General features: G+C 38.0%; 3 protein-coding genes across 5 annotated transcripts; all 3 read right to left on the reverse strand.

Annotated features, from left to right (window-relative positions):
• Positions 1-780: 780 nt before the first annotated feature.
• Positions 781-5,216, reverse strand: LOC134823327 (fucolectin-6-like). Its single transcript, XM_063834753.1, has 5 exons — positions 5,058-5,216; positions 2,440-2,566; positions 1,596-1,725; positions 1,077-1,251; positions 781-936 (listed from the first exon to the last, which is right to left on the reverse strand). The coding sequence occupies exons 1-5, from the start codon at positions 5,125-5,127 to the stop codon at positions 929-931; spliced, it is 510 nt and encodes a 169-aa protein (XP_063690823.1). The 5' UTR covers positions 5,128-5,216; the 3' UTR covers positions 781-928.
• Positions 5,184-17,414, reverse strand: LOC134823619 (uncharacterized). Its single transcript, XM_063835151.1, has 5 exons — positions 17,302-17,414; positions 16,707-16,938; positions 11,121-11,168; positions 7,597-7,714; positions 5,184-5,232 (listed from the first exon to the last, which is right to left on the reverse strand). Exons 1-5 carry the CDS (start codon positions 17,398-17,400, stop codon positions 5,184-5,186), a joined length of 546 nt encoding a protein of 181 aa, XP_063691221.1. The 5' UTR covers positions 17,401-17,414.
• Positions 17,415-18,053: 639 nt separating this feature from the next.
• Positions 18,054-24,637, reverse strand: LOC134823121 (plasminogen-like). Of its 3 annotated transcripts, none has more exons than XM_063834464.1 (7): positions 24,512-24,637; positions 23,948-24,179; positions 21,181-21,228; positions 20,008-20,134; positions 19,708-19,755; positions 19,453-19,520; positions 18,054-18,411 (listed from the first exon to the last, which is right to left on the reverse strand). In XM_063834464.1, exons 1-7 carry the CDS (start codon positions 24,608-24,610, stop codon positions 18,401-18,403), a joined length of 633 nt encoding a protein of 210 aa, XP_063690534.1. In that variant the 5' UTR covers positions 24,611-24,637; the 3' UTR covers positions 18,054-18,400. The 3 variants fall into 3 exon arrangements, with proteins under 3 accessions (XP_063690534.1, XP_063690536.1, XP_063690535.1); XM_063834466.1 differs by having other exon boundaries at positions 19,440-19,520; XM_063834465.1 differs by having other exon boundaries at positions 19,422-19,520.
• Positions 24,638-25,630: the final 993 nt, after the last annotated feature.

Below are 25,630 nucleotides of genomic sequence, written 5' to 3' on the forward strand. Positions count from 1 at the left end.
TCGTATCATGCTTTATCGTGTCTCCTTCATCAGACACAGGCTTTCTTTCAACATACCGTGTCGTCTATCCTTCTTCAGAGACATGCTTTAGTTCAACATACCGTGTCGTATCTTGTTTTATTGTCTCTCCTTCTTCAGAGACAGGCTTTCTTTCAGCATTATATCGTGTCGTAACAAGTTTTACGTCTCTACTTCTTCAGAGACATTCACTATTTCAGTCAAGGTATTTATCCTTATATTTATTATTGGTTTTAAAAATTTTTAAATTCAAATTTGTATTTTATTTATCAGTTTAATTTGAAGCACACTTGGACAAATAGAGCCTCCCATTTTGTTATTATTATCTAGATAGGTGATAGGTACCATGGACACTGGATCTCAGCAACATACAGAAGATACTACCTGTCATCATTATAGAGTCTAATGAACTCTACCCACAGGTTAGTCAGGCAGTGGATCACACTCTGATGACATCTCCTTTTGGAGATTTCGGACTCTCAGACTACCTATACTAGTTGAGTGTGTTCCATAACCTAGCACCCTGCCTAAACGTTCGGTACTCCTGGACCTATGTGGCAAGCCTGCTCCCTGAACAAAAAAAAAAAAAAAAAAATACATGACATGCTTAAACTGTATTTGTAGTTCTAAAAATTGTTCCGGACTATTTCATTCTTCGCAATGAGGCATATGATGCTGAATCATAAATCCCAAGCATACTTGTATCATGTATCATTTAATTTTAAATCCAATTTATTCGAATATATATTTATTGATTGTGCATTGAATTGATGATAAACAATAAAATTTTCTTTTCTCAAAAAATTGTCTTTTCTCTCCAAATACGCAAATAATAATATTATACCCTTTCGTTGGTTTAAACTATCGTATCTTAATCTACGTCCATGCTGTTCTTTTAGCCCGACATCACTTATTCAACTGAAATTAAAGTTGCAAATTGGAAATCATTTTTTGAATAAGTAATATAAAAAAGGATGTATACATATTTTGGAATGAAAAACTTGAAATTTCAAATAATCAAACATGTATAATGTTAAGATGATTGAATTTTAGTTTACCTTTTACGCCATAAGTTTCCACCTCGCAAAGAGTTAAGGGTTTCCCAGAAGTTTGACTGATTTTAATTATGTCTGCGATTGCATCCCCGCATTCGATGGTGTAAGAGACTTTTCCGCTTTGATAGTCTATTTTACCACAGATTTTGACCAAACTGCTTCCACTAAAGGCTTCAACCTTAAAAATGGTGGGGTTATTGATATAGTTAATAAGCTTACAATAATTTTCCTCCCTTAAATACCTCTATTGGATATCTGTGTTGTAGTTAGGAACTTTAAATGTGTTAAAATAACAGATTTAATCGTATATGGAAAAACTAAGAAGGAACTGTGTTTGAGCAAAACTTTGCTTCATCAGTTCTACTTTGACACCTGGCTGCCACTAATATATAGATTATTATATTATATGGTGTATATGAAAATTAAATTGAAGGAGACAAAAATTGAAAAAGCGATGGTACAATTGCATACAGGACTGACCTTATAGCTCTATAATTTACTTGTATATGAGTTATGACCAACCTGAGCTCCATCAAGTCTGTCTCCACAACACTCCATTCTGTTGTAGATAACGACCTTGTTCACTTTGTAAATTGCTCCTAGGTCGACCTTCCACCATTGAGGGCTTCCATCACTTGTATGTGTACAGGAACTGAAATATGAGTTTTAACTGTGAATCCAGCCATCATGGTGAAGTAATGAGTTTAACATATAAGTGCCGACAAAACTCTGACGAAGTTAAATGATAAAGGTTTTTTAAATCGGTCGTTGGTAAGTGGTTTAATTGATAGTTTTGTACCACAAATGTTACATAAAATGTGAGCAGAACGGTAAGAGTTACGGGGCTCGCATATGTAGCTGCATAATTAGTGTAATTGAGTTACCCGTGTAAGATTCGCTGTCTATACTATAATCTTATTGGGGGAGGGGGCACTGTTTGGACTGCAGAGAGAGAGTTCATACTTTCATACGACAATGTTATGCGTGTTCACAATTAATATGATAGGCGGGTGTGGTGTTAAGGATTAATTTCTATTGATTATTGTTTAAGATACTATTACTATTGTTTAAGATACCATTGAATACGCGAGGGCACTCCGAATAGAATTGCTCACCTAATGCGGGTTTTGACTCAACGGGTAAATGCTCCTACCCTTTTTAACTGCGGCAGTGAAATCCCGGCCGAAGGCCGGGTTACACTAGTTATATAATACTAGTGTAACCCGTGCCTACGGCCGGGACTTGACTATTGCAGTTAAATTGCAAAGCGAATTGTTCAGTGCTAATCTGAATCATTTTAGCGCCCAGGGATAGTGACTGGTGAGATTTTAATCGATCCTTGGAAGAGTTACAAAGCGTAACTTACCCTTGAGAATATACATTAGCTGTGTTGCCATCAATTGCTCTTGCTGCATCGCCGTGGTTATATGGGGTACTACTTTGAGAGGCCTGCCTGTCATCAGAGTCTATAAGTTGAGGTTCGCTGATAGTCACTGAAAGATGGATAAAGTCTTGAGATGACAGTCATTATGTTCATTTTATTTGAAATCTCTAATAATGAATATTGTGTGTGTGTGTGTGTGTGTGTGTGTGTGTGTGTGTGTGTGTGTGTGTGTGTGTGTGTGTGTGTGTGTGTGTGTGTGTGTGTGTGTGTGTGTGTGTGTGTGTGTGTGTGTGTGTGTGTGTGTGTGTGTGTGTGTGTGTGTGTGTGTGTGTGTGTGTGTGTGTGTGTGTGTGTGTGTGCGTCTATGTGTCTGTAATATACGAATGGTTAAATCAAGAAACAGATAACCTTGTGACGCATTGAGGCACTGAGGCACTGAAGGCACCACTTTGAGGCACCTGCAGTTTGAGGCCCTGAGGCAACTGATGCAACAATTTGCAACACTTGCTGCATCAAGACCACTCAGTTCGATAAACAGGTTTTATAAATATCTGTGGCAGTTCATTGTCGTCATAAAACCAATACCTTAGGGCCAACAAATTTGGGTCACAATAAATTTGGTTGTAGCGAGATGCGCTACTGTGCCTCGCCGAGCTGCGATAAATTGACATCGTCAATTAATAAATTTGGTTACTATAATTTTGGTTAGTATAATTTTGGGCACAAATTTCGCAAATTTTTAGTCTACAACAATTTTAGTCGCATTTTTTGACTTTTCGAGACCATTCTCTATTCCATTTATTTGATTTTTCCATTACTAAGCTATTTTTTATTCAATTTCGCAGAAGGTATGTCGAAGTTCATAATGAAATCGGAAATTGTAACGACTCTGCAAAACTCAAGGTACAAATCTATATAGAAACGTAGAACGTAACAAAAGACGGGGAGTGAACGAAGTGTACGTATAGATAACGGAACACATGTATCAGAAATTTCCCATGGGTCCACGTGCACACTGCGCGCCAAACGGTCACGTACACGGACAAATTATCAACCTCGTGATCCTGTAACTTACACCATGTGATACGCGCGTATTTTGGTAAGGAGGAATATTCTCGATCTGGGAACGTTCCAACTAAACGGCGAGCCATTACACGCAGTAGGGACCCATGTGTACACTGTACAGTTAGCGATATTTTAACTGTTTATCATGAACATATGATAAAGAATGTAAGCTCAATAAAATTTAATTCATATAATATGCTCTACTAAAATGTTGGTCTAATTCAAAATTAGTCGCCGAAAAATTTAGTCACATGAAATGGTAAACTAAATTTGTCGTTTTTAAGGTATTTAGTCCATATTTGTTGTTTTGCTCAACCTGCATCACTCGATAAACTTATTCAACTATTATTGAGATCGAAAGTTACACTTTTATTCACTTGACAATCACGTGACTTACTTTAACACGTTCTCTAGGTGTTTCTTACTCTTAGTGACTATTCAAAACCTTGTCAGCTTATCCCTCTAATCTGAGTCCAGCCCTAACCCTAGCCATTAATAAGCAAAATACTTCATCTTGCTGTCTGAGGACAAGACATTGCTGAGATGATATAGCTACCAACAAGGGTCACCTTTAAGTATATAGCTGTTTTAGTTTACTGTTTTTTACTCAATTACTGGCGATCCATTTTTAAACGTCTAATTACTGTTTAATCTTTCAGTATCATGGTCATGTGTTATCTGTCAATGTCCCATTTAAAACTTAACAATTAGTGAAGTTCATTGTACTTAATTTAAAATCGTAGCACAATTAATGAGTACAACTAATAGATCGTTTGTTTACCTTATGGCCAATAAATTTGGTTCATAATAAATTTGGTTACCATAATTTTGGTTACAATAATTTTGGTTACCATAATTATAGTCACAAATTTCACAAATTTTTAGTCTACAATAATTTAGTCACATTTTTTGACTTTTCGAGACCATTTTCCATTCCATTTACCTTATGAACGACAAATTTAGTCTACCCCGTCATGAGAGCATTACAGATTAAGCTGCAATGCATATTATTCAGGAATTTCAATAACATCAGATCCAGAGTTTGTGACTCTGTATCACTAAGTTCTTCAGTACACAGTACACAGTTCAGTTTCTTTTTCACCCTTTTTCGACTTTACCATTTTTGTCGTATACGACGTAGTTTTTGTCGATATGATCCTTCAAAAACCCATTTGAAGAAGATGATATGTGATATTAGACACTGATCATGTACAAATATTTTAACATTTTTACTGCCTAACGACTGCTTTTCTTACTTACTGTATAAAAAATGGATTTAAAAATCATTTGCTGAAATAAAAAAGTTTTTAAAAATGAAAAAAAAAATCGGATTTTTGATGGTTTTGAATGCCTTAACTAGCGTTCATATTAATGTCCGATAATAATTATGTCCGTTCATTTAATGTCCGTACAAATAAGGTCCGATATAATAAGGTAAGTAATAAGACAGGAGGTATAGATATTCTGAAATGATAAACTTTAAATTTCAAATAATCAAGCATGTGTAATGGTAAGATGATTATATTTTAGTTTACCTTTTTCGCCATAAGTTTCCACCTCGCAAAGAGTTAAGGCATCGCCAGAAGTTTGAGTGATTTTAATCATGTCTGCGATTACATCCCCGCATTCGATGGTGTATAAGTATTTTCCGCTTCCATAGTCTATTTTACCACACTGTTTAACCAAATTGCTTCCACTAAAGGCTTCAACCTTAAAAATGGTGGGGTTATTGATATAGTTAATAAGCTTACAATAATTTTCCTCCCTTAAATACCTCTATTGGATATCTGTGTTGTTGTAAGGAACTTTAAATTTGTTAAAATAACATATTTAATCGTATCTGGAAAAACTGAGAAGAACTATTATATGTTTGAGCAAAACTTTGCTTCATCAGTTCTACTTTGACACCAGTCTGCTCTGATATATATTATATTATAATCAATAATGTGTAAATGAAAATTAAATTGAAGTGACAAAAATCGAAAAAGCGATGGTACAATTGCATACAGGACTAATAGCTTAGCTCTATAATTTACTTGTACAGGGGGGGCCAAAAGTCAGTACCCATACTGGGTCTTATACCACCGCCGTGTTTTATATCCACCAGCGGGCTATATTTGCGCTAGCAGGCCCGCACAGCCCGCTAGTTAGAAGACCTGATGTATCCCGGCCCTAAAAGCGCTTTTTTGAATTATGACACCAATTATAGTCGATTATAAGCGATTTTTTTTGAACCGTTTATAATCGTAAAAAAAGCGATTGTAAACGGTTTTTTAAAAAAAAAGCGCCGAAAAAGCGCTCAATAAGCGATTATCGGCGCCGATCATAAAATATCGTTTATGGAAACTTGCCCGTTAATCACGCCATAAACTATACGAACACACAAAATCACAAATTCCCACTCTGCTCAAATTTTTGGGGCCTAAACTATTAAAGTGTAACTATTACAAGACACGTACACCATATTTATGTCACTGACAGTGGCGTAACTTTGCCTGTTGGCGCCCCCCCCCCCCCCCCCCTCAGTGACGAAAATTGCCCCCCCTAAAATTTTGTGTGTCCCCCCCCCCCTACTTTTTTTCTCGCCCCCCCCTACACCTTTTTGCGCCCCCCTGAAGCAAAAAAGGGTACCCCAAATATTTTTTCGCGTTCACCCTGATTTTTTTGTGAAACTTGGTTTCGAGATAGCAATTGACCAACAAACTAAGACGAGTGACCAAACTTTTGAGGGGGTCCCCGACCCCAACCGCCAAACGGTGCCCGCGGGGCAGCCACGCCCATATTTGGTCCAAATTAGGCCCAATTTAGCCAAATACCCTGAACATGCTCAAAACCCAGATTTTAGGTGCTCTACTTGTAGCTAGTAATCCCCTGAACTCGATTTAAAATGACGAAGTTATCAAGCAATTTGTTTATCTCGTCAGCAAAATTGATTGGGTACTCAATGATTACCCAATTACAACACCGTACTTGGGCTCTCTGCAAGATTCCCATAATGCTGATCTAGCCTCAACCCAATCTGAATCACCTGATCACACGTAATAACAAACTGTACTCGTTATGCTACATATCTCGGTCATCTGAGAAGCTAGAACTCTCATTTTTTCAAGACAAACGTAATTCGAATGGCCAAACACCATTCAATAAAATTTGGCTCGATCCGACTATCCAAACTATCTAATAAATGCGAAAATGAACCTTCATTTGAAGAAAATGAACACGAATATTTTTGATTCGACAAATTCCACGAACCAGTGGTGGTAGCAAGTCATACCAAAAAGGAATTATTACAATTGGGCACTCAGTGATTGAGCTATTAAGGCCAACGTATGGGTAGTGACTTTTGCCCCCCCCCCCCCCCCCCCCCCCCCCCCTATATATGAGTTATGACCAACCTGAGCTCCATCAAGTCTGTCTCCACAACAGTCCATTCTGTTGTAGATAACGACATAGTGCACTTTTTATTGTGCTCCTAGGTTGACCTTCCACCATTGAGCGCCTCCATCACTTGTATGTGTACAGGAACTGAAAGAGTTTTAACTGTGAATCCAGCCATGGTGAAGTAATGAGTTTAACATATTATATAATACTAGTGTAACCCGTGCCTACGGCTGGGACTTGACTATTGCAGTTAAATTGCAAAGGTTTAGTCCCTCCAAGAGATACTTGCCACCAGGCACGCTCTCCGAAGTTTGTTCTGTAGGTATGAGTGCAAGAGCTGAAAGCCAATACAGAGTTAGAAACTTAGAAACTTTTCCAATACCTGATTCAAATTTTAACATGGAATAAGCATCAAATGAAAATAGACCTTCATTCCGAAAATTGCATGCACAAATATTGAAGAATTGTTTAGTGCTAATCTGAATCATTTTAGTGACCCAAAATTGTGCGTATTGCATCTCATAAGCATCAAAATGCAAATAGACCTTTATTCTGAAAATTTCATGCAAAAATATTGAAGAATTGTTCATTTGTTCAGTGCTAATTTGACTCATTTTAGCGCCCAGGGATAGTGACTGGTGAGATAGTGGCGATTTTAATCGATCATTGGAAGAGTTACAAAGCGTAACTTACCCTTGGGGATAACTACTAGCTCTGTTGCCATCAATTGCTCTTGCTGCATCGCCGTGGTCATATGGGGTACTACTTTGAGAGGCCTGCCTGTCATCAGAGTCTATAAGTTGATAATTCGCTGAAAGATGAAAGATGGATACAGTTTGTTTGTTTGGGGACCGGTTTTTGTACACCGGCCAATATTTACAAAATCATATGATACATAACAATATAAATTTATTTAATATACGTGAATATGAAAATTGAAAATTATGATGTAACCTTTTACGTTTACTCATTTAAAAAAAAAATTAAAAATTAAAACTTGCAAATCATGATTTATTAACATAGCGACAAATGGTTCTTTTGCGATAGTCAAAACGCGACAACTAGCGCTGGATGGCGACAACTAGCGCTATCCAGCGCTAGTTGTCGCCATCCAGCGCTAGTTGTCGCTATCCAGCGCTGGATAACGCTGGCCAGCGCAAAATATATATGTTCGATAATTGTCGCTATCCAGCGCTAGTTGTCGCCATCCAGCGCTAGTTGTCGCCATCCAGCGCTGGTTGTCGCTATCCAGCGCTAGTTGTCGCTGGCTATGCGACACTGTCGCACGCGATAGTTTGCGATGGCCAGCGCAACTGGCCATCGCAGAAAACAGTTCGATAACTAGCGCTGGATAGCGACAACTAGCGCTGGCCAGCGCTAAGCGATAGCCAGCGCTGGCCAGCGCTGGCCATCGATATCCAGCGCAAAATTTTTGCGCTATTACTCGTCAGCTAGCGCTGGCCAGCGCTGGCCAGTGCTAGCTGACGAGTAATATCGCAACTATATTGCGCTGGCCAGCGCTGGCTGACGAGTAATACTAATATTGAGCGTGCTAAATCACTCTACAGTCGATCTTCGAGATTGTTCTAAAAGGGCCCCCGATGGTTGTAACCAACTTCAATCGATGCAATGTATTTTCGGACGCTAATTCCGAATCAACCTCCATGACATAGGGTTAAAATGCTCTTCTGACGAGATATTGGCGAAAAACTGTATCGATCACGTGATATGACCGTATAAGGAAGTTAGTCTAATTTCTCGTTAGGGTTAGGGTTTCAGCATATGTTTTTGTTAAGGATTGGGTTAGGGTTAGGGTTGGGATCAGATTAGAGGGTTAGGGTTTCGAAAAGTCGTTCAGAACCAGCTAGAGTCAGAGAATGGGTTAAAAAAGTCACGTGACAGTCGAGTGTAAACTGTAAAGTGATTAATCATCATCCGAGTAATATCGCAAGTATAACTATATGATTTTGATACATTGCGCTGGCTAACGCTGGCTAGCGCTGGCTAACGCTGGCTAGCGCTGGTTAGCGCTGGCTAGCGCTAGCTGACGAGTAATAGCGCAAAAATTTTGCGCTGGATATCGATGGCCAGCGCTGGCCAGCGCTGGCTATCGCTTAGCGCTGGCCAGCGCTAGTTGTCGCTATCCAGCGCTAGTTGTCGCTATCCAGCGCTAGTTATCGAACTGTTTTCTGCGATGGCCAGTTGCGCTGGCCATCGCAAACTATCGCGTGCGACAGTGTCGCATAGCCAGCGACAACTAGCGCTGGATAGCGACAACTAGCGCTGGATGGCGACAACTAGCGCTGGATGGCGACAACTAGCGCTGGATAGCGACAATTATCGAACATATATATTTTGCGCTGGCCAGCGTTATCCAGCGCTGGATAGCGACAACTAGCGCTGGATGGCGACAACTAGCGCTGGATAGCGCTAGTTGTCGCCATCCAGCGCTAGTTGTCGCGTTTTGACTATCGCAAAAGAACCCGACAAATAATTTTATTTGATACGACAGATGATCACACGCACTGTTTTATAATCTGCTTGTGTCAGATTAACGATCAGTGGGCAGTGCAGAGTCGATGGTATAGTACTCTGTATCAGTATAGTGCTCTTGTTTGAACTTAAAACAAATAAGAATAACTGAGCCCATACCTTATCAGTGCAGTAGCACCTGCTAGCGCTATCAATATGACAGTGAATGGGCAGTGAAAAATGTGGCATATGGTTGATAGTGACTAGTGTGCTAACCGTCTAGTTTTACTTATTCAATATTCTTTAGGTTATTCTCGTTAGTTGATTTATTGAGGTAAATTATGTAACAGAAAAGGTGGCCATTCTTCATCGTTTCCTGAGCTTTGTAATTCTATCATTACACGCTTTGCCGATTTCTTATAAATGCTTATTGAGAAAATGCTAGATGGGCAAGTTATGCGACTAATGTTGTGCTCGGTAATTATAGCTAATATAGGACCTTTATAGAGAACACTAGCGCGTAGATTTAGTGATAAGACGTGCCATACTTTGGTATATCAGAAGGAAATAAGTCTTTTATCGACGACGGCAGGAGGCCAGGCATGTAAGTTATCTTGTGCATCAGAGTCAGAGCATTTTTATGATGACCCCGTGTACAGATAAAGTCTTGAGATGACAGTCATCATGTTGTTTTTATTTGAAATCTCGAATAGTAAATATTGTGTGTGTGTGTGTGTGTGTGTGTGTGTGTGTGTGTGTGTGTGTGTGTGTGTGTGTGTGTGTGTGTGTGTGTGTGTGTGTGTGTGTGTGTGTGTGTGTGTGTGTGTGTGTGTGTGTGTGTGTGTGTGTGTGTGTGTGTGTGTGTGTGTGTGTGTGTGTGTGTGTGTGTGTGTGTGTGTGTGTGTGTGTGTGTGTGTGTGTGTGTGTGTGTGTGTGTGTGTGTGTGTGTGTGTGTGTGTGTGTGTGTGTGTGTGTGTGTGTGTGTGTGTGTGTGTGTGTGTGTGTGTGTGTGTGTGTGTGTGTGTGTGTGTGTGTGTGTGTGGCCCTTGAGGCACCTGCAGTTTTAGGCCCTGAGGTAACTGATGCAACAATTGTGTGCGTGTGTGTGTAATTTACGAATGGTTAAATCAAGAAACAAATAACCTTGTGACGCTTTGAGGCACTGCGGCAATGGCGGCACAAATTTGAGGCAACAATTTGCAACACTTGATGCATCGTACAGGGTTAGAAACATAACATGATGATTAATGGCTTGATTTCGTGACTAACCAAACCACTCTTATTACACTCTTGATCTTATTCACTCGACAATCACGTGAATTACTTTAACACGTTCTCTTTGTGTTTCTTAGTGACTATTCAAAACCTTATCAGCTTATCCCTCTAATCTGACTCCAGCCCTGCCCTAACTATTAAGCAAGATACTTCATCTTGCTGTATGTCTGCTTTAAACGAAATTAGAGTTATATGAGTATAATATCTGAGGACAAGACATTGCTGAGATGATAACTACCAACGAGGGTCACGTTTAAGTATGAAGCTGTTTTAGTTTACTGTTTTTAGATTTTTTTTTATTTTAAAGAAAGAAAGTTGAAATGTAATGAAAATTAGTTGAGTTTAGTTTATAATAAATCTTCAGCCGTATTAAACAAGCGTGCCTTCCATTTTAAAGTAGTGAGATATAAAAAGACTTGAATCTTTTTTATAAACTGAACATGGTCTGATCAATGATTTTGTTAACTCACCATCAGGCTCCGGAGCTTCCGTAGGCTCCGTTTTCCACCAAGGCTTTTCTGAAAATACATTCGTTACCTTTATAACTGTAACTTATCATTTTTAATTAGGAAATTAATTTTATTGTGTATTAGAGGATCAAGAAATACCTCAAACAAAACTTACGAATTATCTAACATGGATGATTTAGAATTTAACTCTTTCGAATCGAAAGTCAACTAATTTTTTCAGTCCCATGGACTGGGTTTTATTTTTGCAATGATGATGTTCATAATATATAACCTGTAATACTATTCTGTATATATCTAATTTTGTTTTCCAAAAAAAAATTCGTTACCTTTATGAAGGACTACTAGCAACTGTTGCTCTGTAGAGCGCATCTTTTAACAATACTTTCATTGCCTTATCGACTTTCCGAGAAAGCAACAAGTTTCAGTTTCCCAAACAAAAGGAAATGATATCAATTGGAATAAACCGTTTTCAAATACAAAATGATACCGATAATGAATCGGTCGCTCGCTTTTCCCATTTATTCACGGCTTACGAATTTTAATCAGTTTAATTTTAGGTTTATTACATCAATGACACTCTCTGGATTCTGGAAACCCCTTAGGCCTAGGGTTGCTTTCAAGCCAATACTTAGTACTAATTGGGATAAATTAGACGTTAATAACTAGTTAGTGTCCAATTAGCTGAGGTTTATCGAATCTTTATTTCCGAGTACTGCTTCTGGGTACCGTAGTGCTGCTTGATTTATCGCAATTGTAAATGAAAGGTATGTCCGGTCTTGGTGAGGAGGTTGCGGAGAGTAGTTGCTGATGAGTGGGTGACTTTGATGTCGTGTTGTCCGAGTATCTTGGAAATGGGTTTGGAGAGAGGGATGGAATGGAAGGGAAACGCTGAGTGCGCGATCTTTAGTCTATCGGTTGAATGAGGCTAAGAATTGGTGTCGAGGAGGGTTGGTGGATTTGCGGTGAACTTCGTACATGATGGTGGTGATGCGGAGGGGAGGGAAGCCGTCCTGAAGGCAAACGTGTCTGACAGTCTGTAGTTCGTCTTCGAGGTGTTGAGGTGAACAGATGTTGTAGGCTCTTCTGGTGATGGATTGGATGACGGCGTTCTTGGAGGAGTTGGTAGTGCAGGAGGTAGTTGGTAGTGCAGGAGGAGTTGGAGGAGTTGGTAGTGCAGGAGGAATACTTGGTGTAGAGGTTGGTGTGGGTGGGTTTTCTGTAGACTGAAGTGGACTCAGGACTTGTCAGGGTGGATGAGGACGTCGAGGAGAGGTAGGGTTCCGTTGGAAGAAGGGTGTTCTTGGGTGAATTTGAGGTCTTCGGTGAGGGAGTTGAGGAAGGTGAGGAAGGATTCTGTGTTCTGTATGTCTCTGAAAGATCCGAGGCTGTCGTAAACAAAGTGGGGGTAGGTATGAGGGGGTCATGCCATGAGTAGAGGGCTAGGGATTCTATTTCGGCAAGGCATATTTCTGCTAGTTCTACGATGAGGGGGAGCCCATGGTCTTGCTCCTCCATAAAGATATTTGCCATTGAAGTTAGTGTTTTTTTGAAGAATTATTTTATAAAAACGTCAATTTTGTGATTTAGTGTTCTCTGGTGTTGAGCCATCTCTAGGGTTGCAGAGCTCAGTTCTGCTTTCTATAGGTCTATATTGTGTATTAGGCTAGTTTAGAAGTTGAAAATTGGAAACTTGTACACGTGGGGACACGCCCAAATCGATAGAAAATCACTAAAATCAGTGAAAATTACTATTTTCACGATCTTATCAAAAAATTCCCGTTGTGCCTTGTGGTTATTAGGACATTAGGTTATTCTTGAAATGTTTTGAAACTTTGCATGCTTATTAAATATACAATAACTCAATGCTGCATGCCGCCGCCGAACGCCGCGCCGATTATTTTTCAGCCACGCCGCCGCCGTTTAGAAACGACGTACCCGGCGTGAACCTGTTTATACTATGTATATACTACTCGATATTACAAGCCTCGTGTCAAAATTAAAACTGTTGAAAATTGCTTTACACATGGCATTATTCTAGAGGAAAATTTTATCTGCGAAATCACGTGACCTCACGCCGATTACGCCACCGCCGTCGTTCTTAACCACGCCGCCGCCGTCTTGAAAAAAACCGTTTTGAAAAAAACCGGCGGCGTGCAGCACTGCAAGAACTACACACATATGTTCATTATATGCAAGCCTCTTGATTTATAATCACCGAGTCTAGTAATTGTTTAAGAGAGTTCTCTGGCAGTTACGAAACTCGAGAGACTGTGGGATACTGAAGGGAAAAGAAGCAGTTCTAACGAGCTCTTCTCAAACACAAGGATATATCTTGTGAACTTGGCTAGTATATAATATGAAACATTTGATATGGAGTTGTAGAGGGAGTTATGTGCCTCGCCGGGCTAAAGTAGTGGATGACCTTGCTGTACGGCAAGTTAAACAAGGATCTGAAACTACTAGGTTCCGTACAGACTCAACTCTGCACCCGTGTCAATATGTTCATTATATGCAAGCCTCTTGATTTATAATAAAATTTACGCCTAGTACGGCGATTCAATATTGGATGCACATATTAACGTTCGCTCAATGTTTAAACATACGAAATGTGAGAATTTTGCTCATGCGTGAATTCGATTGGATTCTGCTTTCTCACGACAGTTAAATGGCATTATATATGAATTTAATGCCAACTTGAATGATTATGAGTAAAGAGTGGTATATCCAGTCAGTAATTTAGAAAATTACCCCCTTTATATTAATGAATAATGAAGTTCTTAGTTTTACATTCGACTTTGTCTAGGACCGTAATACTCTAATATCAACCAAAAAGAAATTATGTTTTACCAAAATTACCCATATAAATTGGGTAGAGTTGTATAATAGTATAGGGGGTAAATAGTATGGTGAGTGTAATATTGACGGTCATGCTTGCCAGCACTGTGATCAAGCACATCTTGCAATTTGAAGCCTGACTTTATACATGTTTTTAAACCAAAATTGAGTAAAGTGGAGAGACAACCTTGTTACGCATTGAGGCACTGTGCACTGAGACACTTGAGGCACCAATTCGCGGCACTTGAAGCACCACTTTGAGACACTTGGGAAAAATGTTGTGACACTGCAGAGGCTGTGAAATGAATAGGATTCCGCATTTGACATTAAGGGGAGATACACCAAAACCGTTTTTGCTCCGAACATCGATTTTATTTTATATTATTTTCAAATAGACAAAAAGAATAAGATTGTACACCTTCAAAAATTTTTAAAAATATTCCCTCATCGAGAAAAAAAATATTTTTCTTTTTCGAAAATTTTTAAAATTTGGAGAAGTCTGTCACTGTAATACCGATAGTTCGGCCATTTAAAAAGTTTTTTGGCTGATTTTTTTACTGAACATTACTTACACTCCGTACTAGAAGCCATTGAAAGGATTATATAATTGAACAATAAATTACCAAGTTACAGACCGAACAAGGTGAAAAAAGAAAAATAGGGATTTTTGCCTACCACCAAAGTTGTACATTTCACCACCCGCCCAGGTCATCAGATATCGCTTCAAAAATTCTTGTGAGTGTAGTTGATGATCATGGCAAGCTTTTTGGAACCGGATTTCTCTCAATTTTGAGTTTTAAGCTATGCAATGTGGCCTCAAACGACTTAGTAAAATTCATCGTAAAAAAGGGTTAAAAAGGCAGATTTAAGGCTTAAAATGCCTATAACTCAAAAAGTATCAGTTTTTTTGAAATACTTTTTACAGGATCGTAATCAGCTTGGTAAGACGAATCTTTTAGTACCAAATAAGTGCTTTTAGAAGACAAATTGTCTTAAATAATTTTCTAGCTCGAACACAAGGGTCCCCCCTTGTATAAATTTTGTACAAATTGTACACATTTTTTTACAAATTTTGTGGCTTTGAATATTATAAATGTCGTACTAAAAGATTCGTCTTACCAAGCTGATTACGATCCTGTAAAAATTATTTCAAAAAAACTGATACTTTTTGAGTTATAGGCATTTTAAGCCTTAAATCTGCCTTTTTAACCCTTTTTTACGATGAATTTTACTAAGTCGTTTGAGGCCACATTGCATAGCTTAAAACTCAAAATTGAGAGAAATCCGGTTCCAAAAAGCTTGCCATGATCATCAACTACACTCACAAGAATTTTTGAAGCGATATCTGATGACCTGGGCGGGTGGTGAAATGTACAACTTTGGTGGTAGGCAAAAATCCCTATTTTTCTTTTTTCACCTTGTTCGGTCTGTAACTTGGTAATTTATTGTTCAATTATATAATCCTTTCAATGGCTTCTAGTACGGAGTGTAAGTAATGTTCAGTAAAAAAATCAGCCAAAAAACTTTTTAAATGGCCGAACTATCGGTATTACAGTGACAGACTTCTCCAAATTTTAAAAATTTTCGAAAAAGAAAAATATTTTTTTTCTCGATGAGGGAATATTTTTAAAAATTTTTGAAGGTGTACAATCTTATTCTTTTTGTCTATTTAAAAATAATATAAAATAAAATTGATGTTCGGAGCAAAAACGGTTTTGGTGTATCTCCCCTTAACTATATCATAGTGCTGCAAGCATGACCGATGCTTTTTCACCTCCCATACTATTATACCCCTTTACTGTTTTGTTAAGCATTAAGGCTCATTGAAAGTCGTTCAGCAGGATTATTTTTAATTCAACACATTCTAATTCAATAACAAAGATGACAGGAATAAGATATAGTTATGTGGAGGTTTTTAAGAAATTTGCGCAAAATACGCGCCAGCACTGTTAATGTTATACGAATTTCATTTTCGGTAAAAATCCAAAATCGCCATATTCAGGTGCCTTAAAATCACGTTAAAATTGAATTAGAGATCTGAAACTTTGCAGGGCGTCTAGACCGCTGACCAATTCGACTGTAAAATAAGTTTTAAGTTTTAGGAGTATCAGGAAGTGGGTTTTCTGAAACCCCTGTTTTACAACAGATTAATAGTCGTGATCAATTAGTATTATACATTATATATTATATCTATCTATCAATATATCTATTATATATCCCGGTCTAGTAATCGAAAGGTTGCTGGATCGATTCCCGCCATCGGCAAAACCAACCCTGATGATTTGAGCCACACTGATGAGTCCTAATAGGACGAAACACTGTGTCTATGGATATCTATATATAATTATATATATATTATATAGACGCTTTGGCAGTCAATTGATGTCATTAGAAAATTTTATAAAAACACAAAAGTTGTGATTTAGTATTTTCTGGTGTTGGGCCATACCTTGGGTTTGGAGCTCAATTTTGCTTCCTGAAGGTCTAAATTGTGTAACAGGCTAGTTTCGAAGTTGAAAATCGAAAAGTTGCACATGTGAGGACACGCCCAAATCTATTACAATTGTAAATGAATGGGAAAAGCGAGCGACCGATTTCATTCTCGGTATAATCAATTTGCATTTGCGGACGGTAATTATTCGAATTAATATCATTTCCTTTTGTTTGGTAGAGAGAGACACTGTTGCGGTCCACTCTACACATGATTATGGGTTTTGGTCAAATAAATACTGACAAATTTATATATCCTACCTGGTACGATAAGTCCGTTACACAAGCCATAGTTGCATGTTTCAATTGCACAGGCATAATCCTTTAAATCGTCCAAAGCATTTTCAAATTCAGATTTTAATCCCCTACATTTAGCCAAGTCTGATGACACATCTGCCTTCTTCATGCATTTATAACTTTTCATATAGCTGAACTTGTCACCCTCATAGAAGGTCGTGACAAGAGATCCGCACACGTCTTTGTCGACCGGACACTGAGAAAAGGCAATTTTATTATTTCATATTTACCACCAATTTATCACATATAAATCAATCAATAAACATACATTCGAATAAATAATACTTAACTAAATGTTGGCCCTAGATGCTATAAGGGGTCGTTCACATATTATTACGTAATCACTTTTTTGACCCCCCACCCCCCAGCCCCGATCCGTAATCAGTTTTACACATACTAGCTAGTGTATCAAAATTGAGAAATTACACTAGCGTAATCATTTGGAAACCACCTCCCCTTCGGCTGATTACGTAATATGTGAACGATCACCTCCTATTATATTTATAAATAGAATTGAGCGGAATAAAATCATACGCTAGCAGCTAGCTGGCTATTATACCTGTTGAACGCTGTATTTGCTACAGGCATTTTTAACCCCTGATTTCAAATTTGCGTCCACGCATTTCCAACAAGTAAGCGATTGAGCTCCTGTCACCATTGCCAATATTATAGCTATTGCTATATTCATTTTAACTTCTTTGCTTTAGGCTACTGTAGATATATTGTTAATCAATGTCAGTTTTGATATTGAAATATCTAACAATCAGGCGTCAAAAATGTTCATGCCGACCTAGGATACAGCCGATGAAATGTAACTCAACGCAATGAAAACAACCGATGATAATGAGGACTTGCACGTGCAGACAAAGACGAAGGTTCACTCTACAAATCAAACCGGTTAAGTGAATAAAGATTAGGATTGTTAAAACTGTTCGGGGATTATTTACAGAATATTAAATAATGCCGCAACTTATTTTCTATCACGTTCCTTAGCAGTATCCCAGAGGGGTTTATAGCAGCCTACAAAAGCTACAATCAGACAGTAAGCTCAGCTACAACAACATCAAAAAGTTACCTCAAAGTTAGTAATCAAGGATGAAGGAGCTGGTTATAACATTCCCGACTATACAACTTCCACCCCGGTGTTTAAGAGGTGGATTAATTAAGTTTAAACTGCTACTGTGAGCGTAAAATAGGGTGTGGCCTATTAACTTAATAAACTTAACAACCTGAAGTCTGAATAATTTGATTTAGAACCATGGTTTACCCCACTCAAAACAATGATGCAGTTTTAAGACAAATTAAATATATCATAAGGTAGTATAACATATTGTACTTGTAGGTTTATAATATACTATTACCAAAACGCGCCGAGTTGAAATCGTCGACGTTCTTGAATATTTGAAATACATATTTTACGAGTATCTCCCGTTATTAAATAACATACTAGTAAACATATACAATAATAATATGCGTATATCCTGATTTAAAGACGTTTGATGCTCCAAAAAATTATATGCATAAAGACTTTATAATATGAAAACAATGAAGTTCAAAAAAAACTTAAACAGTCCAGTTGCTTTCAGTCACTAAATTTAAATTATATAATCCTTTTCGTTTGAACTTCTTGTACATCAGCTCCTTTTTAGTTGACTGGCTTACTGATGACCTGCAAATATTTATTCGACCATTAGATATAAACATTTTAAATATAAGTATAACCATAACTTAAATTAATCATCACATAGTGATAGACCAAATATGACCGATGCGAATATTTTGCCGGAGAAACAAATAACGGCAGCTTTTTTCAAAAAAGCGTCAGATTCTGACGTTTCGCCTTCACTGAGTTTACGTCGATTTGCGGTTTGGTTGTATAGTCACTTGTAGACCACATCATATTTTGCGCGGTTTTGTTTCGTGTTATATATTAACAATGCGCACATCATGTCACGTCCTATAATTATTGTATCGTATGCCAACTTTATTGAATGTTATATAATGTTCTGTCTCATTGTATTACTATTATTTGTGTCTAACATAAACTAATAAATTTTGATGCTTACTCGACATGCCGCAATCTTATTTGCTCATGTAAATGTAAATGTAAAGTAACATCTGTTTTCAACTATGTATTCGCTATTTAGTATTTACCATTCAGTGTCAAACTATTAAATAATCAGCCGCGAGTTTATCGGCTGATATCATAATTTTATTTGTTTTGACTTGCTGAATTTTATCAGTCGGTAGTTCATTAAGCTTGTTTCATAAAAATAACACTTTTAGGGTTAAATGGGTTCCTGCTAGTAACCCTAAACGGTGTCAAGACTCAATGACAATACACTAAAATAATTATTACCTATTTAATTGGCGTTTTTGACACCACTTGGGGGTCCAAATTTTCGGCTCTAGAATCATTATTCCTTGGCCAATTTTTTATTTTTTCATGCTGATTTGGAGACCATTAAAGCTTTTGACCCAACCAAAAAAGTTTCAGTTGTATATCTTTTACGGTTTTTTGCGGAAAGTCGCGTTAAAGTAGTGTATTGAGTCTTGACACCGTTTAGGGTTATATTATACGGGTTCCTGCTAGTATATACTTATATAGTAAAATAATCACAAACAAACAACTTATTACAAGTTACAATAACTTATTTAACTCGATTCAATGGCAAAAACCTTGTGCAAAAAAGTCACCACAGTTAATTACCACATGTATCACAGTACTCCCATCGAGGCACAGTTCCCTCTCCATTATAACACCAGGGGCCTGAGCCACTGAGGAAAATTATGACATATGTTACAATGGAATATTTCAGAAAAGAAATTTCATAAATCAATTATATTTCCAAATCCATCTTCATTGCAGTTTTTTGTAGATTTATTTTATAAATGTTTGTGCCCATACCTTGTGCTCGACTTGATGACAATAATTATGGAACAATACCAGATATTGAAAACTTACCCGTCTGGATTTCTGCAATAGTTCTCTTGCAGTCCTAATCTAGTGTATCTGAAAATGTTTTTATGATGAGGTCTTTTCCTAAAATAGTCAATGATGTGCATTTTCAATGTATATATTATAATCATATAGATTAAAAGTGTTATGGGGGTAAACAGAGTGATAAGTAACAATATACCATCTGCAAAGTTACCATGATGGTCTCAAACATAAAAAAGAATAAATCCAAATAAGAAGCAACAAAAAGACTTTTGAATAACTTTAGAAGTGTAGAACAGCTTAAAAAGCAACGAAAAAATTTACTCCTGCTTGGATCCAAAATTCTGTGTGTTAGGTGATTGAGAGTCCCATCTCTGGCATTTGCGTCCTGATTTTGTGACAGCTACCTTTCCCCTGTACTCTGATCCATCATTTTCAATACTTATACAATCTGGAGCGGGAGTTAATCCATTGGTTATTCTTTTTAGAAAACATTGTTATAGCAAAAACAAGAACAGTTTCTCGCTTACAATAGTGAGGTATATTGGGGTTTGCAGTAAATTGGGGCGTATTAAATCGGGTATCTGTGAATCAGGCGCGGTAAAGGCGACCTAGAGAGTAGTGATCAGTGGACAGTGTTAATAACGCAGTATAACTATAAGTATAACTGTTTGAGAAACTATATGATTTTTCAGTGGTTGAATCTGCTTTATCAACACAATCGTCTCCCGTTGGAGTTTCTTCAGATAACCTTGTGACGCTTTGAGGCACTGAGGCACCGAAGGCACGACTTTGAGGCCCTTTAAAAACCAGTTTTGAGGCGCTGAGGCACCTGAGGCAACAATTTGCAACACTTGATGCATTGTACAGGGTTAGAAACATAACATGATGATTTCGTGACTAACTAGACCACTCAGTTAGATAACAGTTTTTATAAATAATTGTGGCAGTTCATTGTCGTCATAAAACTAATATTTTGTCCAAAACTGTTGTTTTGCTCAACCTGCGTCACTCGATAAACTTATTCAACTATTGAGATCAAAAGTTACACTCTTATTCACTCGACAATCACTTGACTTATACTTTAACACGTTCTCTAGGTGTTTCTTAGTGACTATTTAAAATATTCAAAACTTTATCAGCTTATCCCTCTAATCTGACTCAGCCCTAACCCTAGCCATTAAGCAAAATACTTCATCTTACTGTATATCTGCTTTAACGAAACTAGAGTTATAGGAGTATATCTGAGGACAAGACATTGCGGAGATGATAACTACCAACAACGGTCACCTTCAAGTATGAAGCTGTTTTAGTTAACTGTTCTTAGATTTAAAAAATTGTAAATAAAGAAAGTTGAAGTAAGTCGAGATTAGTTTATAATAAATCTTCAGCCGTATTAAACAAGCGTGCCTCCCATTTTAAAGCAGTGAGATATAAAAAGACTTGAATCTTTTTTATAAACTGAACTTGGTCTGATCAATGATTTTGTTAACTCACTTTTAGGGTCCGGAGCTTCCGTAGGCTCCGTTTTCCACCAAGGCTTTTCTGAAAATACATTCGTTACCTTTATGAAGGAGCACTAGCAACTGTTGCTCTGTAGAGCACATCTTTTAACAATACTTTCATTGCCTTATCGACTTTCCGAGAAAGCAACAGGTTTCAGTTTCCCAAACAAAAGGAAATGATATCAATTGGAATAAATCGTTTTCAAATACAAAATGATACCGATAATGAATCGGTCGCTCGCTTTTCCCATTTATTCACGGCTTACGAATTTTAATCAGTTTAATTTTAGGTTTATTACATCGATGACACTCTCTGGATTCTGGAAACCCCTTAGGCCTAGGGTTGCTTTCAAGCCAATACTTAGTACTAATTGGGATAAATTAGACGTTAATAACTAGTTAGTGTCCAATTAGCAGAGGTTTATCGAATCTTTATTTCCGAGTACTGCTTCTGGGTACCGTAGTGCTGCTTGATTTATCGCAATTGTAAATGAAAGGTATGTCCGGTCTTGGTGAGGAGGTTGCGGAGAGTAGTTGCTGATGAGTGGGTGACTTTGATGTCGTGTTGTCCGAGTATCTTGCAAATGGGTTTGGAGAGAGAGGGATGGAATGGAAGGGAAACGCTGAGTGCGTGATCTTTAGTCTATCGGTTGAATGAGGCTAAGAATTGGTGTCGAGGAGGGTTGGTGGATTTGCGGTGAACCTCGTACATGATGGTGGTGATGCGGAGGGGAGGGAAGCCGTCCTGAAGGCAAACGTGTCTGACAGTCTGTAGTTCGTCTTCGAGGTGTTGAGGTGAACAGATGTTGTAGGCTCTTCTGGTGATGGATTGGATGACGGCGTTCTTGGAGGAGTTGGTAGTGCAGGAGGTAGTTGGTACTGGTAGTGCAGGAGGAGTTGGAGGAGTTGGTAGTGCAGGAGGAATACTTGGTGTAGAGGTTGTTGTGGGTGGGTTTTCTGTAGACTGAAGTGGACTCAGGACTTGTCAGGGTGAATTTGAGGTCTTCGGTGAGGGAGTTGAGGAAGGTGGGGAAGGATTCTGTGTTCTGTATGTCTATGAAAGATCCGAGGCTGTCGTAAACAAAGTGGGGGTAGGTATGAGGGGGGTCAGGCCATGGGTAGAGGGCTAGAGATTCTATTTCGTGGAGGTTTTTAAGAAATTTGAGCAAAATACGCGCCAGCACTGTTAATGTTATACGAATTTCATTTTTGGTAAAAACCCAAAATCGCCATATTCAGGTGCCTTAAAAACCACGTTAAAATTGAGTTAGAGATCTGAAACTTTGCAGGGCGTCTAGACCGCTGACCAATTCGACTGTAAAAAAAGTTTCAAGTTTTAGGAGTATCAGGAAGTGGGTTTTCTGAAACCCCTGTTTAACAACAGATTTTCGTGATCAATTAGTATTATATATCTATCTATCAATATATCTATTATATATCCCGGTCTAGTAATCGAAAGGTTGCTGGATCGATTCCCGCCATCGGCAAAACCAACCCTGATGATTTGAGCCATACTGATGAGTCCTATAAATAGGACGAAACACTGTGTCTATGGATATCTATATATAATTATATATATAGACGCTTTGGCAGTCAATTGATGTCATTAGAAAATTTTATAAAAACACAAAAGTTGTGATTTAGTATTTTCTGGTGTTGGGCCATACCTTGGGTTTTGGAGCTCAATTTTGCTTCCTGAAGGTCTAAATTGTGTAACAGGCTAGTTTCAAAGTTGAAAATCGAAAAGTTGCACATGTGAGGACACGTCCAAATCTTTTTAATCTATTACAATTGTAAATGAATGGGAAAAGCGTCACCATCAATGACAAAGGAGTAATTTTATTCAAAATCTGAGGACATTTTTTCCCGATCCATGACTCAAAGTGCCGAAGGCACAAAAGAGTCAAGGACAAGGGTTAGCAGGTGAGGTTTTTTTTGATATGGTAGCTCTGCGACCGTGAGTGCGAGCGTGCGTGAGAGCGTACATACGTGCCCGCGCGCCAATAAGTCGCCCACGTTCTTAACAGGTTAACTAGCCTGTGCAAAGTTATTTTGCGAAATATTCTGAATTAAATAATTGTTAATAACAACTTTTTCATTTTTAGATCGATTTAACACCATCAAGGTGTAATTGTATTCAAAATCTGAGGACATTTTTAGGTTAGATAATTGTTCGAACATTCTGAAAATCTGGTAATCTTTTTTTGCTCTTATGAGTGGGTCAATCATTTATTTTGAATTGTAGTTGACGAAGTGAGAGTCTCCACTGAGTGGAGACTCTCACTTCGTCAGCTACAATTCAAAATAAATTCTGAAAATCTACCAGAAAGGTTTCCTACCTTGCTCCTTCATAAAGGTATTCGCTATTGAAGCTAGTGCTTTTTTGAAGAATAAGTTTATAAAAACACAAAAGTTGTGATTTAGTATTTTCTGGTGTTGGGCCATACCTTGGGTTTTGGAGCTCAATTTTGCTTCCTGAAGGTCTAAATTGTGTAACAGGCTAGTTTCGAAGTTGAAAATCGAAAAGTTGCACATGTGAGGACACGCCCAAATCTTTTTAATCTATTACAATTGTAAATGAATGGGAAAAGCGAGCGACCGATTTCATTCTCGGTATAATCAATTTGCATTTGCGGACGGTAATTATTCGAATTAATATCATTTCCTTTTGTTTGGGAGAGAGAGACACTGTTACGGTCCACTCCACCCATGATTATGGGTTTTGGTCAAATAAATACTGACAAATTTATATATCCTACCTGGTACGATAAGTCCGTTACACAAGCCATAGTTGCATGTTTCAATTGCACAGGCATAATCCTTTAAATCGTCAAAAGCATTTTCAAATTCAGATTTTAATCCCCTACATTTATCCAATACTGATGACACATCTGCCTTCGTCAAACATTTATAACTTTTCATATAGCTGAACCTGTCACCCTCATAGAAGGTCGTTTCAAGAGATGCGCACACGTCTTTCTCGACCGGACACTGAGAAAAGGCAATTTTATTATTTACCACCAATTTATCACATATAAATCAATCAATAAACAGACATTCGAATAAATAATACCTAACTAAATGTTGGCCCTAGATGCTATAAGGGGTCGTTCACAGATATCCCCCCCCCCCCCCCCCCCCCCCCCCCCCCCCCCCCCGATCCGTAACCAGTTTTACACATAGCTATTGTATCAAGATTACACTAGCGTAATCATTTGGAAACCACCTCCCCCTCGGCTGATTACGTAATATGTGAACGACCTCCTATTATAAATAGAATTGAGTGGAATAAATTCATACGCTAGCAGCTAGGCTGGCTATACCTGTTGAACGCTGTATTTGCTACAGGCATTTTTAACCCCTGATTCCAAATTTAAGTCCATACATTTCCAACAAGTAAGCGATTGAGCTCGTGCCACCATTGCCACTATTATAGCTATTGCTATATTCATTTTAGCTTCTTTGCAGTTGCTTTAGGCTACTGTAGATATATTGTTAATCAATGTCAGTTTTGATATTGAAATATCTAACAATCAGGCGTCAAAAATGTTCATGCCGACCTAGGATACAGCCGATGAAATGTAACTCAACGCAATGAAAACAACCGATGATAATGAGGACTTGCACGTGCAGACAAAGACGAAGTTTCACTCAACAAATCAAACCGGTTAAGTGAATAAAGATTAGGATTGTTAAAACTGTTCGGGGATTATTTACAAAATATTAAATAATGCCGCAACTTATTTTCTATCACGTTCCTTAGCAGTATTCCAAAGGGGTTTAATTTTATAGCAGCCTACAAAAGCTACAATCAGACAGTAAGCTCAGCTACAACAACATCAAAACATCAAAACATGACGTGTCATTCTTTTTGTTAGTTCAGTTCGTTTTCAATTTTTTTCCCTACTCTTGCCGAAGGCAAAAAGATCGTAGGGAATAAGTAATCGGGTTTGGATATATGAGGTGGCCCGATAGACCTGCGATGATGACAAAAGTCTGCACCTTCGCAGTATAGACCACTCCCCTATAAAGCTATAATTATGTGTATAGGAAGCGTTTGTTATGCTGCGCGCGACGCTAGCCATGTGTTAATTAGTTACAGTGAAATTCCTCCTTCGCAAAGTTATTTTCCGCAGTTTTCTGGATTCATTTATTGTTGATGCGCGGCGCTGCGTTGGTCAGATAAATCATCAATTTTTGCCATGCACGAATCCCACTCATTTATAAAAAACAGAGTATGTAAATATGGTGCAATTTTTTCCAGTCACACTTTTCACTCCAAAGAATCAGTGAATTAATGGTACAAGTACATCGTAGGGAAAATTGATCGTGCGTGGTTTAACCGCGGCAAAATTCTCGTTAATCTTAATTTTAATTTTCAGTACGTTTTACCTAACAATGTCATTTTTTAGCTAGCATAATGGTTTTCAGATGGCATTATG

The sequence above is a fragment of the Bolinopsis microptera genome, chromosome 11 (genome assembly GCF_026151205.1).
Source record: "Bolinopsis microptera isolate Bmic1 chromosome 11, MBARI_Bmic_1.0, whole genome shotgun sequence".
In the NCBI taxonomy this organism is placed as follows: Eukaryota; Metazoa; Ctenophora; class Tentaculata; order Lobata; family Bolinopsidae; genus Bolinopsis; species Bolinopsis microptera.